At 39.9% G+C, this 18,472-nt stretch overlaps 1 protein-coding gene across 1 annotated transcript in view; it reads right to left on the bottom strand.

Moving 5' to 3' along the window:
* The window catches only part of LOC126416484 (cilia- and flagella-associated protein 70-like), a 282,811-nt gene that overhangs the window by 59,502 nt on the left and 204,837 nt on the right, over window positions 1–18,472 (bottom strand). Inside the window, exon 11 of the mRNA XM_050084221.1 lies at window positions 1,473–1,603. Coding sequence (XP_049940178.1) covers window positions 1,473–1,603 — 131 coding nt within the window. The remainder of the gene's footprint in view (window positions 1–1,472; window positions 1,604–18,472) is intronic.

Here is an 18,472-nt window from a genome sequence, read left to right as displayed (position 1 = left end):
TGATTTCCACCCTCATGATACTAGGCAGAAGCGTTATTTGCATGTCAGTACAGTAAGTACAAACATTTGTAAGAGAGGAGTGTATCATACTGGCATAATGCTGCACATTCACATGCCATCCTATTTGAAACATATGCAAAATTTACAAAAGTTTAAAGTGAAACTGAAAGAGTACTTGCTTGACCACTGCTTCTATTCTGTTTCTGAGTTTTTAGAGTGCCAGAAAAGTATAGTGTAACTGCTCAAATATTCTTAACCAACCTATCATTTTATTTTATTATATAAATGTTGTCATTAATATTCAACATGTATTGAATAATTTTTAATTATTTATCTTTTCAAAATAACAATGTGTATGATGATGTATATACTGTACCAACCTGACTTGTCCTACATCGCTTGTGCAAAATATGTACCTAAACGTGATTTACAGGACCAATAAAGAAATACAAATACAAATCATAGTTAAGGATGAATTGATTGGGTTAAAAGAGCACAGTTTTGTAAAGCTTGTGCTGGGATGGCATAATTAAATAAAATCATAGGATCTGTGTATTTATCTGGTATAAGTAAGCGGGCCTGAACAACAAAACTCATTTGACTGTTGAATAGGATGATTTAATTTTGCATGCAAAACTAATTATTGTCAACAGAAAATTACAAAGAAAATCACACTTGTGTGTGTCTCAGAGTGGATGGAGATAATGCTAAATTCACAATAGGTGTTCTTAAAGTAGGAGCAGACAATATATAGATACCTTGCATAAGAGGGGACTTCAGAAAGTAAGTTCCACATTATTGTGACAGACCAAGTAACTTTTATTGAATGCTGCACAACACTTCAAAATGACACAGATGCATGACACTAGTTTTCAACATAGTCACATAGTCACCAAGTCTCCATAGCCAATGGTCAGAATGTTCTACCAATAGCTCATCTGCCTGATAATAGAAATCCCGTCCTTGATCATGGAGCCATTTGACAACTGCCGTGTGAGCACTCTTTTATTGAATAATTTATGAGTTGTGAATTTACTCAACTGCCTGGACATTATTGTCTGTGGTTGATCTTGGTGGCCTTCCTTCCTCATCATCATGATCCTCATCTGTGCAGCCTTGGTTAAATTGTTGGCATCATTTCACCATGGCTGGATGCAACATTGTATTGGTCCATATACTTCCAGAATGTGATGGTGAATGCTGCATGTGATATAGCCATTTTGTCTGTAAGAATTTTAATTTTGGTGTATGTTTCCAGCTGCTGTACCATTTGACTTCCATGTCATGACGCACCTGTTAACTGTGTCACAGCAGAACTGAGTCTGCAGAAAGCCCGGAACACTTACTCTGTTTTCATAATGCATTGCTCTTGTTTTGCAGTGGTCTTAACATGGAACAACAAGTGTAATTTACTTTCTAAAGTCCGCTATGAAAAATTTAAAACAGAAGTAATGTGTGAAACATTAGTTTACCTAATGTTTACCAGGTGTAGGTTTTTGGGACGATCTTCAGCATCTACAACGAAGTTATAACATTCAGCAGCCTTTTTTTTATCACCTAGCTTATAGTAACAGTGTCCTATGAGACTTCGGGCAAGATAATTCTGTGAAAAAAAGTCATTAAAAAGAAAATTTCACATGTTGTGTAGTGCAAGAAATTAGCAGAAGCAAGTGATAGATGCAATAAACAGTGAGCATTCCTATTCACATTTTACATAAAAAGTATTTGTACAACCAAATTTAGTAATGATAATTAAGTGAGAGATTTATAAATTGTACTACTGCTGCAACATTTCTGAGTTGTTGTTGGTGCACACAATAGTATAAAATACTGTAAGAAAAATGGATTTTTTAAGTAGATATCAATTTACCTTTGGCTCTGGAAGAAATTAATTGCAATTTCCTTGCAATACAAAAATTTAAAAATATCAGATTTGCAAGAGATTGGTTGTTACATGACACTTTATAGCTGTTTCAGTTAATAGAAGAGATGATTTTTTTAGATCCCATACCATGTACATTTTCTTTTAGTAGGAATTAAAAGTGTAAAAAAAGTAAAAAATTTAAAAAATTAAAAATCTTGAAAGAATAATTAACAAACAGAACAAACATCTATGCCAATACTGAAGAACTGATGTACAGAACATCAGTAGGAGACCCAGACAGCAATAGCCTACAAACACTGCAACAGAGTCTAGTGGTTGACAGAAGCTTGAAATTAAAAGTTGATCTCCAACCTTGATAGAGAGTCTTACCCAAACAATTTTACATGTGGCATCAGTTTCTATCTTTGGTGAATTTGAGTTTATTGTCTAGTGAGACAAATAAACCACATCAATTTCCCATTAGCCTATCCTTTCAATACTGTGATGTAGTGGTTAGTATTGCTGGCTGGTGTGCTAAAAGTGACTGGTTCAAACCTGACCAGCAGCAGTTATTTGTTATTTTGGATTTAACATTTGTGGAAAGTTTTTGAAATACCTTATGTTTGTATAACCAGAATATTCAAGGTTTGTGTAAATAACTGCACTCTTCATCCAGGAGGTCAGTTGTGTTCTGGCTATACACTGGTGTCAGAAAAAAATTCTACCGAGGAAGGGGAGAGTGTGAGTGTGTGTGTGTGTGTGTGTGTGTGTGTGCGTGTGTGTGTGTGTGTGTGTGTGTGTGTGTGTGTGTGTGTGTGTATGTGTTCAGGCAACAGATGGATTACAGAAAATGGTAAGTCAGCTGCACATCACCACATCACACATCTGTCAGTGTATCTTGGAGTCATAGGTCAGATCCAGATGAAAAGACTGAAAGGACTCAACTGAGTCACCAAATACGACAGGTGGGATGACATGATGGTTTTGGTGAATATACACTTTCACTTGGATGACACATACAAGCAATGGATGAACAACAGTGAATAGAGGCTCAATAGCTGGGACAAATTCCAGGCTAAACTGAAAAAAACATCTGGTGACAATTAAGTCTGTTAGCAGAAATAAAATTCAAGAAAAGTGCCAACATCATCGTAAAATGACACGGTCATGCATAAAGAATGGTTTGGCCTTTCACAAATTGTGAAATTTAAAATTTTCCCCGTGAACTAAATATTCAAAAAGATATCGGGCTTGCAGCCGGTCTTCGTTAGCTTCCATCCATGATATTTCGACTGGACAACTGCCAGCCATCCTCAGGTGAGCCATCGAAGACTGACGAAGACGCCCTCCATTCCGCAATATACAGCGTGCAGCGAGTATTCCGCACACGCGTCAAAATCATATTGACAGACGAAACACACTGCCCGCCAGCAGCGCCCTCGCTGGTGGAACTGCAGAACTCAGCTGTCTTCGGCATTGTCAATTGCCGTGGCCATCGGAGTACTCTGATGTCTTCGTCTGGAGCAGATCTTAGAGATGATGGGGTTCCACGCATTATCTAGCTGGTAGCCTGGAGAGGGTTTTCAAAGAGAATGGATAGCAGATTAGCAAGGCACTAATAATCAAGCCAAACAAACAGGGAGTAGAGAAATACGAGAGCACGCCTACTAAAACTTTAGCTTTTCTTTCCTTTGTTGGCAACATTTCCTTCAAAATTGTAAGAATCCTCCACGGTTTCGAAGTGAAAGTGATTTTCCGTCCACCGTCGAAGATTTCCGACCTGCTGGGATCGGTGAAAGACGATCTGGTATTATGGAAGCCGGGAATTTATAAAATACCTTGTCAGTGTGGCACGTCGTATATAGGACGAACATTGCAAACAGTAGAAGAACATTGCACTGAACATCAACACTGTACTACCCTTTTGCAGCCAAGCAAGTATGCAATTGCTGAGCATTGCATTTCCACTGGACACTCAATGGAGTATGACAAGACAACGATTTTGGCCACAGCAACGTCCTTTTAAGACTCTGTCATAAAAGAATCAGTGGAAATTCACATAACAGACAATCTTATGAACCGTGCCAATGGCTACCAGCGAGATAATGCATGGAACCCCATCATCTTTAAGATGTGCTCCAGACGAAGACATCAGAGTACTTCGATGGCCGCGACAATTGACAACGCTGAAGACAGCTGAGTTCTGCAGTTCCACCAGCGAGGGCGCTGCTGGCGGGCAGTGTGTTTCGTCTGTCAATATGATTTTGACGCGTGTGTGGAATACTTGCTGCACGCTGTATATTGCGGAATGGAGGGCGTCTTCGCCAGTCTTTGATGGCTCACCTGAGGATGGCTGGCAGATGTCCAGTCAAAATATCGTGGATGGAAGCCAACGACGACTGGCTGCGAGCCCGAAATCTTTTTGAATACTTTCATGAATTGTTTGGCCTTTCACAACATTGTGAATCCAAATATGACAGAAGTCAACAAAATGTCTCATTTGATGAAAGGAGTTACAGAAGACAAATACCAAGCTCTTCTGGTAAAGGATGTCACAACAACAGAAGAATCCACCTAGGGGTGCAAGCACATGAAGAAAATGCAACAGAAAAAGTTGGACAAAAGAGATACGACCGACTCCTGAAAAAGAGATATAACTGACTCCTGAATGTGGTCCCTATGGCAGTTGTGGAAAACCGGCATGCCCTGGCTTCTCCAATACAACAAATAATAAGAGAATATATTTGTATTTACATTTGACTATCAGATCATAAAGATTGGACTTGGTCAGCTAGGGTTAATGCTGCCAACAACAAACGAGAACCCAGTACTCAACTAATGCAGGTACAACCAGCTCCTTCACTGAGTATAACATCACATGGAAGGACAGACAAGTATAGTTGACCGATGGTAGCAAGCTAATCAGTTTCCCATGGACAAGGTCACTCCTGAACACACCATATCCACTCCCCATTACTGTACAGAGAACCAGAGAACCAACCACTCACTTAGTTGCCAAATTTAGGAAAACTAAACAAGGTGACCATCTGTGGATTTGAGTGCACCACAGACTAAAATTCTCCAAGAAAAACAGTTACCAAGATTTTTAGGACATCTTATTGATGTCATCATGTCCAGCCAACAGGAACATCTATTGCAAGAATAACTGTCAATGACAGAACAAATCCCATCAAATTTGATGGTTTAACAAAATGTCATGACGTCATCCTCAGATTAGATGCCTTACAGGCCTTGCAAGCAATCATAAACTGTGGAAGATCAGGAGTTCCAGGTTCGTGAAGTTCCAACGAGCACATATAAAAAAGATTACTTCAGGCAGTTGTTTGACCCCAGTACCATACCCAATAATAAAGCTATATATAAAACATGAAGGCTAGAAATTACAATTTAAAAAGTAACCAATATTATTTATTTATTTTATTTTATTTACAAACACAAGATAGCTTAGACACGTTGCATGGAATCTGTGCTGTGCACCTGCATTTAATTCCGCATAATTCCTGTGGATTTGGAATCCCTCTGACCACAAGAGGGCATGGAGCATTACTGTTGCCAGCAGAGGGTAGGCTAGAGGAGAAAATAGTTAAGGGCTGCGGAGACCTGGAGAAAAAGTGGAGAGTGTGACATGGGCAGCGAGGAGAGCAAGTGTGGTGGCTTGTTGTTGTGGCCCAGCATCTGCCATGGCCTGGCAGACTGGTGTCTTTGCTCACTGCGGGTTTGGCGGGGCTGAGTGTTGGTCACAGCTGTGAACATTGCTTCTTAAAAGCTACTTTGGCAGGATCCACAGTATTCGGCATGTCCTCTACTATTGAAGTTGCAAGCAGTTTGTATCCATTGTGGTACTGGGTTGGAGATGGTCTGACCTTTGCAAGTACTGGACGTGGTCTGGTGGTTGATACTCGTGGGTTTCTGACTACAAGTAATCTTTGTTACTTTCTTCTCTCGGTGCTCTCTAAGCAAGCATTTGTCAACGGGCACAGGATTTTACGAGAAATCACAGTGAGCATCAGATTAGTTTGCACGTCACTTGGTGTCGTGTGGTGGCTATTTTGACTCCGTATCCTGGTTGCCCAATGTTATATATATAAATGTGTTATTCATGAAGGTTTTGCCTGTTACTACTGGAATTCAGTTCTGTCAATGTGTGTGGGCTTGTGGCTATCATTATTCCAAACTGATTTCAGAATCTGAGGGTATAGAATGCATGATGGCTAGTATCATGAGCTTGAGCTGTTTACTAAAAATTGTCTGCATAAAAAAAAAGGGGAAATTTTTGCCTCAGTAGTCAAGTCAAAGTTTCTTGCACAATGTTTGTACTTTTCTGCATTTGTAGTATGTTAAGTTTTACTGAATAATTAACGAGTTGCCTCTGTGTTACAGGATAGGTGATTCTATCTCTTGTTAACTGTACTCTAGTTAAAGATGCCCGTGTACCATGATTGAAATGTTTAATAAGGTTTTCTAGTGCTGTGGTAGCAGCAACCTACATCCTATGTTAGTGGAGAAGGAGGAATTATTGTTACTGGTGTTGCCTCTGCCACCGCCTCTATCACCATAAATTTGAACCACATTTGTCAGTCATTTTGGCTACTTCAAAGGCAATGGCATTTTGATAAATACTGGCAATAGGTGATGATTGATATCTCTGACATACTCATTTGATCATATGTTTTGTTGTTTGTAATGTAAATTTATTTTTACTTCATTTAATATTCTTTACTTAAAGGAAGTGATTTTACACTGTGGCCATTGTAAGGTGTTTGCTATCAGTTGTGTTTTTGAAATTTAGCCTTTTCAGTTCTGGAGGCAATTTGATGTTATTCTTGGATTTTTACTTTTTAAAAATACATTCGTTAGTGTATTTCGAAACGTTAATAAATTCATTATGGCTCAGTACCTTTGTACTCAACACCAGCTCCCTAGTGCATTTCAATGGTAGCGGAGCGTGGTTGTAAACGAGTGGCAGGGTTCTGATCCAGTCTAGTGGTAGGGGTAAAATTTTATGATTAAATTTATGTGAATCAAATTAATGTTTGGATATTTTTGGTTTCAGGTGTATTTGTTAACGATGGTGGATCATGGTTCCAAGACCAGTGGTAAGAATTTCTTATTTGGCAAAACAACAAATTAAGTATGAGCTGGCTGTATATGGGGAAAATCAGGAAGGCAGCGTGGCTGCAGCAGCACAGTGCCTGCAGGTTGCTGAGGCTTGCACTTGTTGGTATGTCCATCCCATGAAAAAATCTACCCAAATCACATAAAAAATTGCATACAAATGGCAAGCGCACACAGTTGCTTTCTACCAGTGACAAATTATGTGGGAAACATTTGTGGCCTTTGATCATTTTTAGTTCATAAAGATGGTTTGCAATGTAACTACTATAACAATATTTTTGTAGTAATGTATTTAAGATTCTCCAGTTCTACACTGATGCCAGAATCATTTAGGAATAATTTTAAAAAAATCTAAAATTTATCTCCATGGGTGGCATGATGACATATGAATAACAGATTTGTTGGTGGTTGCGTTTCTGAAAACGCCAATATGGACTTTGCTATCTACTGGGTGTAACCATAAGTCAAGGAATTTAGCACTCCATCCAAATACACGTTCTCATAAGTAAACAGAACTTTTGGATGGAGCACACTAAATTCATTAGTCAGCATAAAAGTCTAGGACATTTCACCATTAAAAACAGCTACAATATCATCAACACAAGACTGGTAAAAGAAGGATTTATTGCATACTGGTGAATTTCTATTGAAAAAGTTACCTTCAAGATGGTTCACAAAGATGTTCACCAGAAAACAAACCAAGTAACTATTAATTGAGAGTCCATCACATTGCTTTTAAAAGTGACTGGTAAATGTAAAATAATTGTGTGATGTGAGCAGTCATAGGAGAGAAGTTACCTTAATAATTTACTCTGTGATCATGCAGTTGTTCTTAAATAAATTTTATTGTGTGAGGAGGATAGTCTCCTATAAGGGGAAGATCATATATAAATTTTTGATATTTTATGACAACAGGCATGCTAGTTGTGGAAAGGTCTGTCTCTGAAGTAGAGTAACCAGGTCTTCTTGATGGGAAACTGCAAAATTCTGCTCAAAGATAAATTCTTTTTTCAGCAATTGCAGGAGAGACTTCTGGGTCTCTGTTGTCTCCAGGGTTTTGTAAAGTTTTCATAATATGATATTTGAAGCTGAGTCACATTTATACATTAGTTATTAACCATAGATTTGCTTTATACTTTCGAGATTAAGGGTTGCTCACTACTGCTGGCATGTGCCTCAACACATCCTTTCATATGAAAACGTTTTGGTACTTAAGAAATGCTTCTACATTTGTTCCCCATGGACGACCTCGCAATTTTTGTGCATCTCACACTAACAGTGTTGTAGGCCTCTAGTACTTAATACTACAATCTTATTTAAATTTTAACCTTTTTAATTTTTATATCACCTTGGATTTGTGCCACCAATTACCTCTTGCATACATCTTTGATTATTGTCATGATCAATTAAGGGTCCTTTAAGCATTCTCATGTCTTTGCACTACAGCACGCATTTTTATTTATTATTTGTTCTTTGGCTCACATCTGTAAATAGATTATCCACAATTATTAAAAAAACTAGTTTCATATCAGTTTCATACAGTACTTCTAGTAGCTCTCATAATTTGCTGATTAACCCTCACACATATATGGCAGTTAAACAATAATTCACAACTCACTGACACCATCTGCCGTAAGCTACTGATGCTGGGTGCACGCTTCTGTGTGTTCCTGTGCCCAGTACTATTTGTGTAGCCTGAATATAAGCAATTACACCCACAACTTGTTTACATAGTGGCAGATCTAAGTAGAGCCAATCCTGTTTTGTATTCATTGGAGTATGTTGCATGCCTCAACAAGGTAACCTGTAATTTTTTCTTTTTCCTTTTTTCGTGCTGTGCAATATATACGAGGGCAGTTCAATAAGTAATGCAACACATTTTTTTTTCTGAAACAGGGGTTGTTTTATTCAGCATTGAAATACACCAGGTTATTCCCCAATCTTTTAGCTACACAGCACTATTTTTCAACGTAATCTCCATTCAATGCTGCGGCCTTACGCCACTTTGAAATGAGGGCCTGTATGCCTGCACGGTACCATTCCACTGGTCGATGTCGGAGCCAACGTCGTATTGCATCAATAACTTCTTCATCATCCGCGTAGTGCCTCCCACGGATTGCGTCCTTCATTGGGCCAAACATATGGAAATCCGACGGTGCGAGATCGGGGCTGTAGGGTGCATAAGGAAGAACAGTCCACTGAAGTTTTGTGAGCTCCTCTCGGGTGCGAAGACTTGTGTGAGGTCTTGCGTTGTCATGAAGAAGGAGAAGTTCGTTCAGATTTTTGTGGCTACGAACACGCTGAAGTCGTTTCTTCAATTTCTGAAGAGTAGCACAATACACTTCAGAGTTGATCGTTTGACCATGGGGAAGGACATCGAACAGAATAACCCCTTCAGCGTCCCAGAAGACTGTAACCATGACTTTATCGGCTGAGGGTATGGCTTTAAACTTTTTCTTGGTAGGGGAGTGGGTGTGGCGCCACTCTATTGATTGCCGTTTTGTTTCAGGTTCGAAGTGATGAACCCATGTTTCATCGCCTGTAACAATCTTTGACAAGAAATTGTCACCCTCAGCCACATGACGAGCAAGCAATTCCGCACAGATGGTTCTCCTTTGCTCTTTATGGTGTTCGGTTAGACAACGAGGGACCCAGCGGGAACAAACCTTTGAATATCCCAACTGGTGAACAATTGTGACAGCACTACCAACAGAGATGTCAAGTTGAGCACTGAGTTGTTTGATGGTGATCCGTCGATCATCTCGAACGAGCGTGTTCGCACGCTCCGCCATTGCAGGAGTCACAGCTGTGCACGGCCGGCCCGCACGCGGGAGATCAGACAGTCTTGCTTGACCATGCGGCGATGATGACACACGCTTTGCCCAACGACTCACCGTGCTTTTGTCCACTGCCAGATCACCGCAGACATTCTGCAAGCGCCTATGAATATCTGAGATGCCCTGGTTTTCCGCCAAAAGAAACTCGATCACTGCCCGTTGTTTGCAACGCACATCCGTTACAGACGCCATTTTAACAGCTCCGTACAGCGCTGCCACCTGTCGGAATTCAATGAAACTATACGAGACGAACTGGGAATGTTTGAAAATATTACACAAGAAATTTCCGGTTTTTTCAACCAAAATTGGCCGAGAAAAAAAATGTGTTGCATTACTTATTGAACTGCCCTCGTATTTTAATGAAAAAGTTGGTCACTGGGTCCTGACCATTTTACAGCTCCATTCTGTTTATTTATAGGAAACTGCATAATGTTTTTGATAATTTGATCAGGGTATTTATTTTCAGGGACATTTGTATGCTTGGTATCCCATGTGCACAACACCACCTAATATCAATGTGTTGTGTCACAATTTCTTGTCAGTATCTCCAATTTTGCAAAATGGGGTCATGCCACTGTTTTGTGTAGGGCAATCTGAAGTTGCCTGAATCAGGCAAAATATGTCATCGGTAAATAAATAACCAAGACTGTTTCTTCATATTATGTTACTGCCATCCATGCTATGAGTCCAAAATAGTTCAATTTTGGATGTTTTTAACTCTGGTGTTGAGAAAAGACAGACTAATCAGCCAATGATAAAAACACTGTATCAACACCGACAATAATTCACCAATTAGCAAGCACTCATACAGAACTAAATGATGGATAATCCCAGAGAAAGTGGAGAAGGTGCTGTAAAATGACATCAGTGAACCATCAAAGAGTCCTTTGTACTCTCCAGATGTCCTTTTCTGTGCTGAATACTGATGACTGAACAGAATCATGAAGTAACATGTCTGTCCATTACCCTGCATTAATGACACCATAGACTGCTTGAAAGGAGCACATTATTTCTCAACTATGGAGATGTGGGGAGGCTACTGATAAATTGAGGTTGATGAGGTTGTGCAGAAAGACTGCCTTCACAACTGCTGATGGCCTCTATGAGTTCAAATTATACCATTTGGACTATGTATTGCTTCAGCCACCCTGTACATATCTGCTCTGACACATTAAATAGACAATGTGTCTTTGCTTTCTGGATGACAGTGTCGTTTTTGGATGACAGTGTCGTTTTTTCAGCAGTATCTGAAGAACATTTAAGCCACTTCACAACTGTATCGAAGTATGAATAAACTGCAGGCCTCCAGTTGAATCCGAAAAATTGTCCCTTCATTGCACAAGAAATAAAAAACTTGGGGCACCTAGTTAACAGCAGTGGGGTCCATCCATATCCAGAGAAAATAAAAGCAGTCTCAAATTTTCTGCCTCTTTGGCACATTCATGATGTGAAAATTTTAATCAGAATGTGCTCGTACTAATGGCAATTCCTAAAGAACTTCTGTACCAAGGCATGTTCCTTGCAAGAGTACTGAATGAGACACAAAATTTTCCTTGCTCTTAAGGAGGTGCTAACATCTTCTCCAATTGTAGCATAATATGATAAGAATGCCTAAACAAAATTTTACACCAATGCTAGTGGTTTTGGGGTATGGGCCATTCTAGTATAAATTCAGAAACATGTTGAGGTGATAGCTTATGCTTTCAGAGCAAGTTAAAGAACAACTATTCTACAACTGTGAAAGAGTGCCTCAAAGTTGTTTGTGCCATCAACAAGTTCTGGATGTATTTATTTGGGAAACAATTCACCATTGTGACAGATCACAATTCCTTATGCTGGCTGACTAGAGTGAATGATCCCTCAAGTTCACTGGAGACATGGGCACTGAGGCGTTAAGAGTAGGTCATCACAATGACATACAGAAATGGATGCATACACAAGGATTCCTACTGTCTTACAAGTAATTCTTTGGCAGAACTCAGCAGCATGGGTGAAACCTCAGTCACTGCTGCATTAAAAGTGACTGCTGCTGAACAGAGGGAAGATACAGGAATTAAAAACTGACTGAAGCAGGATTCAAATTAATTAATGGAACTGTGATATGATGGGACAGAAACGGTCACTTGTCATCTCAGCTCATCTGTAGTCACTGATTCTGAAGTATTTCCACTAAGCTCATTCGTGTGGTCACTTGGAATTCGTGAAGACTCGAGATTGAATCAGACACAGGTGCCACTGGCCAGGTCTTTATTGATGCCTTAGACACTATGTAAGCCAGTGTAAGGAATGACAATGATGGAAACGTCTCAAGAAGTTACCTACGGGGCATCTTGTACTAACACCACCTGCAACAGTGCAATGCCATTACACCAATTGGAAACAATCTCCAAGGAGGTTCCTGTAGCTGGCAGATGGGAAATATTGGGTAATAGTTTGTAGTAATTGCCTTATCTGGTATTCTGTCACCACAGCCATGCCAACCACTAAAGCTCTAAAAATTACAAAGTAGAAGATATAACAAAGTAGAAGATATCATTTTGAAGCATGGAGAACCACATGTGATGATCTCTGATAATGTAAAAGTTTTCCAGTCAAGACCAGTGCCGGAAGTAATTTTCCATTATGACTTTACACACAGAATAATGCCTACCATCTGCATACAAATGGCCTCACAGAACACTTTGGTAGGACATGGGCCAATATGCTTTCAATTTACACGTCCGAAGCTCATGGTCTAGTGGCTAGTGTTGCTGCCTTTGGATCACGGGTTCCCAGGTTTGATTCCTGGCCTGGTTGGGGATTTTCTCTGCCTTAGGACTGGGTGCTTGTGTTATCATCATCATCATCATTAATTATCATCATCATCATCATCATCATCATTCGTGACAGTGGCTTGATTGAATTGTGTGAAAAGTTGGACTGTGTACAAACTGGAATTTGTATAGGTGCTAATGACTACGCAGTTGAGTGCCCCACAAACCAATCATCTTCATCTCAATGTACACTGATGCTGACCAGAAAGATTGGGATAAAATACAGCCTGTCATGACATTAGCATACAATATAGTGAAGCAAGACTCCTACAGGCACCACATTGTTCTTTCTGCTCTGTGATTGTGATGCCAAAAAAAAACAATTGAGCCAGCCGGTGTGGCCGTGCGGTTCTAGGCGCTACAGTCTGGAGCTGAGCGACCGCTACGGTCGCAGGTTCGAATCCTGCCTCGGGCATGGATGTGTGTGGTGTCCTTAGGTTAGTTAGGTTTAAGTAGTTCTGAGTCCTAGGCGACTGATGACCTCAGAAGTTAAGTCGCATAGTGCTCAGAGCCATTTGAGCCAAACAATTGATACACTGTTCCCATTTAAACTAGGCATTATTCAGGATGACTGTATGAAACACTCATCAAAAGTACTGAAGGATCAAGACAGCTAGGATGCATACAGACCCTGGATAGACCAGGAGAGGGGCCAAGAGTACCTTAATGCCAAGAACAGGCCAATGATATACCCTAGGAGACATGGCATGGGTTTTTCACACCAGTGTGAAAAGTGAGATTATCGGAGAAGAAACTAAAGTGCTACTTTGGCTGTATCATATGCTTCACTGCTTGTTGAAGATCACATATGAAATCAAGAATTATGACCCTTCATCAAGAAGATAAAATCGCAGAGACTGACATCCACAGCCTCCACATGAAGCCCCATGGGGCCCAGAGGTGCAGATTGATGACAGGAGCATGAAAAGAACTGATGACACAGTTGATGATAATCCCAAAGAATATAATCATAAGGGCTACCTTTGATACTCATCATAATGAAGAGGATGTAACAACAAGCTAGAATGTATCTGTTAGTGTCACCATTCAGAAAAGCACTGATGAGATCTAGATCCAGGACACTGTAGTCAGCTCCAGTGAGGGCTTCTGAAATGGTGCTGCTGTTTCTCCATGACAAGGAGGATTGTGGTGAGCTCTGGTGCATACAGCATGGTGTAGTAGTTAGCATTGCTTGCTGGTGTGCTGCAGGTTGCTGGTTCAAACTGACCACCAGCAATTATTTGTTATTTTTTATTTATAATTTACAGAAGGTTCTTAAAATATCTTAAGTTTGTAATGTTTGTATATCTGGAATATTTGATGTTTGTACAAATAACTGAACTTGCTGTCCAGGTGATCAGTTCTGTCCTGACTTTATGTTGATGTCAATTATGAACAAACTTTCAGTTCTAAGTGTTGTACTTTATTGATGGCCCTTCCTTTCGATTTTCACTTGAGTGTGTTTTCGATGTGACATTATATACATTTAGATTTACTAAAAATTCTCACTGTTGTAAACTTTTTGGCTAGGCCAGTTTCCTGTGCCTAGTCTTTGAAGAGCTTTGCTGCCTTTCAGGACTTCTTCAAACTCTTGGGATCATGTTGTGAATGTTCCAGCAGTGATATCAAGGAGTTTACCATTTCGTTAAAATTCCCAGTTCTCCTACAGCTATTATTATCCGTCTCAGATTGAGAGTCAACAACCCCCCGCCCAAAAAAAAAAAAAAAAACAACTCTGTGTGTACCTCACACACAGTGGATAGGGATCCCTGATGTGTAGTGTACTCTTGAGTGATTTAGCAGAACCATACAGTTTTCTGCCATATTGCACAGTATCTTTGAAGTCTTTGGTTCAAGTCTTCTATGCAGCTCTGAACTACAGGGCCCCAATCAGTTCTGGGAACAGTACTGCACACAATCAAATTTGTTTAAACTCAGTGAGCAGGGCTAGTGTTCACTACATTCTCTGCTAGTTGCTGGAATGAGTCAAGTACGAGTTTGGAGTGCAAATGACAAACATCATTTGTTCCAATAGACTACAACAGAAATTATTTCATGCATTAATTAATAATTCAATTCTTAGTTCACAAATATAAAAAAATCAGGTCTTATCCTTGTGCAGTTTACTGCACAGTAACTACACTGCAACATTACAGAGGTTGACTAGAGCACTGCGCTAGGAAACATTGATGCAAAACACAAGGCTGGCAAGGCTGTGTGTAAAAAGTTGCACCTGTCTCAGCAGGTGAGTGACAAGAGGAGTTTTGACATAGCTATCTGATGGAGTAGGCAGTTATTAAATGTTACAAGGTGGCAAGGAACTGAGTTACTAGCACTATTTTAGCAGTCACTACCACAAATTCAGAAAGTGGTGTGGCAAAGTGTCACAAGGGAATTTTAATGCCCCAAAAAACAGTTCTAATGAAGGAAAGAAGGAAGATTATGATTTAGTGCCCCATCAGCAATGAAGTAATGGAAGATGGGGCACAAGCTCTAACTGTTTCAAGGATGTGGAAGGAAATCAACCATGTCCTTTTAAAGGAGAAATCCTGGCATTTGCCTGAAGTGATTTAGGGAAAGCATGGAAAACCTAAATCTGGATGGCTGGACTGGATTTGAACCATCACACTTCTGAATGTGAGTCCAATGTGCTTCTACCTCACTTGGTTTTAATGGAGGAAGATGAAATGGGCAATGAGGTAGGTTTAGACAAGGATGAAGATAGGGAAGCTGATGTATGCTGTGCTCATGGTCCAAAGAAGAAGATATTTTAGGGAACAAAATAGTACTATGATTGGTAATAACAAATCCTGGAGAGCAACATAAAGGAAATGAAAAAGCGAACATGTTTGCGGTGGAAGCAGGTTTTGGTTGACCATGTTCAGTGGTAAGGATGGGAGGTGTTCAGAAAGGGTGTAAGTTGCCAGAGAATGTAGAGTATGTAAAATGAACCAATTCACAGTAATGATACTGGAACAGCTGTTTAAGTAAGTCAAGGGGGCAGAGTACTCAGATTCAGCTGAATTTGACAGCTGCATGACAGACATTTGTGATATTTCTGGTAACAGTGGGGTACAGCATGCTGTACGCTCAAATAATGTCTTGTGAAGTGATGAAAACTTTGAAGTTTATGATAAAGTTTGAAGTGATGGGGAGCAGATGGGTGCATGCCATGTTAGTATTTACCATTCAGAATAGAATGTGAAGTACAGAGAGAGATGTGATGTTTGCCTGCTTTATTTTATTGCTGATAGTCCTCAGTGTTGACATATTACATTTTTATACTGGGTCCAAATGGGGGATGAAAGTTCAACACTGACTACTGTAAATGATGTAGTTGACAGTTGCATTTCACAGTTCTTTACTGTCACTGTTCCCGACCCCCCAAAGTTACACAGTTCTATGGTCAGTTCACTGTTGTTAAATGTTAAGCCTCATTAATAGGTTGCAGGCAAACATCAGGATACTGCTACAATAGTTTGCTGTTGAACATCTATGAGCAGTAGATACCTAACCACACAGTTCACAGTTTTTGCAGAATAATAAGGTATGTGTGACACTATTTCTCAGATAGCTTGAACGGACATTGTAATTGCCTTAATACATGACCTATTTGTTGTTGTTGTTGTGGTCTTCAGTCCTGAGACTGGTTTGATGCAGCTCTCCATGCTACTCTATCCTGTGCAAGCTTCTTCATCTCCCAGTACCTACTGCAACCTACATCCTTCTGAATCTGCTTAGTGTATTGATCTCTTGGTCTCCCTCTACCTGTAGCACCACATTTCGAAAGCTTCTATTCTCTTCTTGTCCAAACTGGTTATCGTCCATGTTTCACTTCCATACATGGCTACACTCCATACAAATACTTTCAGAAATGACTTCCTGACACTTAAATCCATACTCGATGTTAACAAATTTCTCTTCTTCAGAAACGATTTCCTTGCCATTGCCAGTCTACATTTTATATCCTCTCTACTTCGACCATCTTCAGTTAGTTTACTCCCTAAATAGCAAAACTCCTTTACTACTTTAAGTGTCTCATTTCCTAATCTAATCCCCTCAGCAACACCCGATTTAATTTGACTACATTCCATTATCCTCGTTTTGCTTTTGTTGATGTTCATCTTATATCCTCCTTTCAGGACACTGTCCATTCCGTTCAACTGCTCTTCCAAGTCCTTTGCTGTCTCTGACAGAATTACAATGTCATCGGCGAACCTCAAAGTTTTTACTTCTTCTCCATGAATTTTAATACCTACTGCGAATTTTTCTTTTGTTTCCTTTACTGCTTGCTCAATATACAGATTGAATAACATCGGGGAGAGGCTACAACCCTGTCTCACTCCTTTCCCAACCACTGCTTCCCTTTCATGCCCCTCGACTCTTATAACTGCCATCTGGTTCCTGTACAAATTGTAAATAGCCTTTCGCTCCCTGTATTTTACCCCTGGCACCTTCAGAGTTTGAAAGAGAGTATTCCAGTTAACGTTGTCAAAAGCTTTCTCTAAGTCTACAAATGCTAGAAACGTAGGTTTGCCTTTTCTTAATCTTTCTTCTAAGATAAGTCTTAAGGTTAGTATTGCCTCACGTGTTCCAACATTTCTACGGAATCCAAACTGATCTTCCCCGAGGTCCGCTTCTACCAGTTTTTCCAATCGTCTATAAAGAATTCGCGTTAGTATTTTGCAGCTGTGACTTATTAAACTGATAGTTCGGTAATTTTCACATCTGTCAACACCTGCTTTCTTTGGGATTGGAATTATTATATTCTTCTTGAAGTCTGTGGGTATTTCGCCTGTCTCATACATCTTGCTCACCAGATGGTAGAGTTTTGTCATGACTGGCTCTCCCAAGGCCATTAGTAGTTCTAATGGAATGTTGTCTACTCCCGGGGCCTTGTTTCGACTCAGGTCTTTCAGTGCTCTGTCAAACTCTTCACGCAGTATCTTATCTCCCATTTCATCTTCATCTACATCCTCTTCCATTTCCATAATATTGTCCTCAAGTACATCGCCCTTGTATAAACCCTCTATATACTCCTTCCACCTTTCTGCCTTCCCTTCTTTGCTTAGAACTGGGTTGCCATCTGAGCTCTTGATATTCATACAAGTGGTTCTCTTCTCTCCAAAGGTCTCTTTAATTTTCCTGTAGGCAGTATCTATCTTACCCCTAGTGAGACAAGCCTCTACATCCTTACATTTGTCCTCTAGCCATCCCTGCTTAGCCATTTTGCACTTTCTGTCGATCTCATTTTTGAGACGTTTGTATTCCCTTTTGCCTGCTTCATTTACTGCATTTTTATATTTTCTCCTTTCATCAATTAAATTCAATATTTCTTCTGTTACCCAAGGATTTCTACTAGCCCTCGTCTTTTTACCTACTTGATCCTCTGCTGCCTTCACTACTTCAACCCTCAGAGCTACCCATTCTTCTTCTACTGTATTTCTTTCCCCCATTCCTGTCAATTGTTCCCTTATGCTCTCCCTGAAACTCTCTACAACCTCTGGTTCTTTCAGTTTATCCAGGTCCCATCTCCTTAAATTCCCACCTTTTTGCAGTTTCTTCAGTTTCAATCTGCAGTTCATAACCAATAGATTGTGGTCAGAATCCACATCTGCCCCTGGAAATGTCTTACAATTTAAAACCTGGTTCCTAAATCTCTGTCTTACCATTATATAATCTATCTGATACCTATTAGTATCTCCAGGATTCTTCCAGGTATACAACCTTCTTTTATGATTCTTGAACCAAGTGTTAGCTATGATTAAGTTATGCTCTGTGCAAAATTCTACAAGGCGGCTTCCTCTTTCATTTCTTCCCCC

The sequence above is a fragment of the Schistocerca serialis genome, chromosome 8 (genome assembly GCF_023864345.2).
Source record: "Schistocerca serialis cubense isolate TAMUIC-IGC-003099 chromosome 8, iqSchSeri2.2, whole genome shotgun sequence".
Classification (NCBI taxonomy): Eukaryota; Metazoa; Arthropoda; class Insecta; order Orthoptera; family Acrididae; genus Schistocerca; species Schistocerca serialis.
Note: the sequence above shows the minus strand (reverse complement) of the source record. Positions and strands in the feature narration are given on the sequence as shown.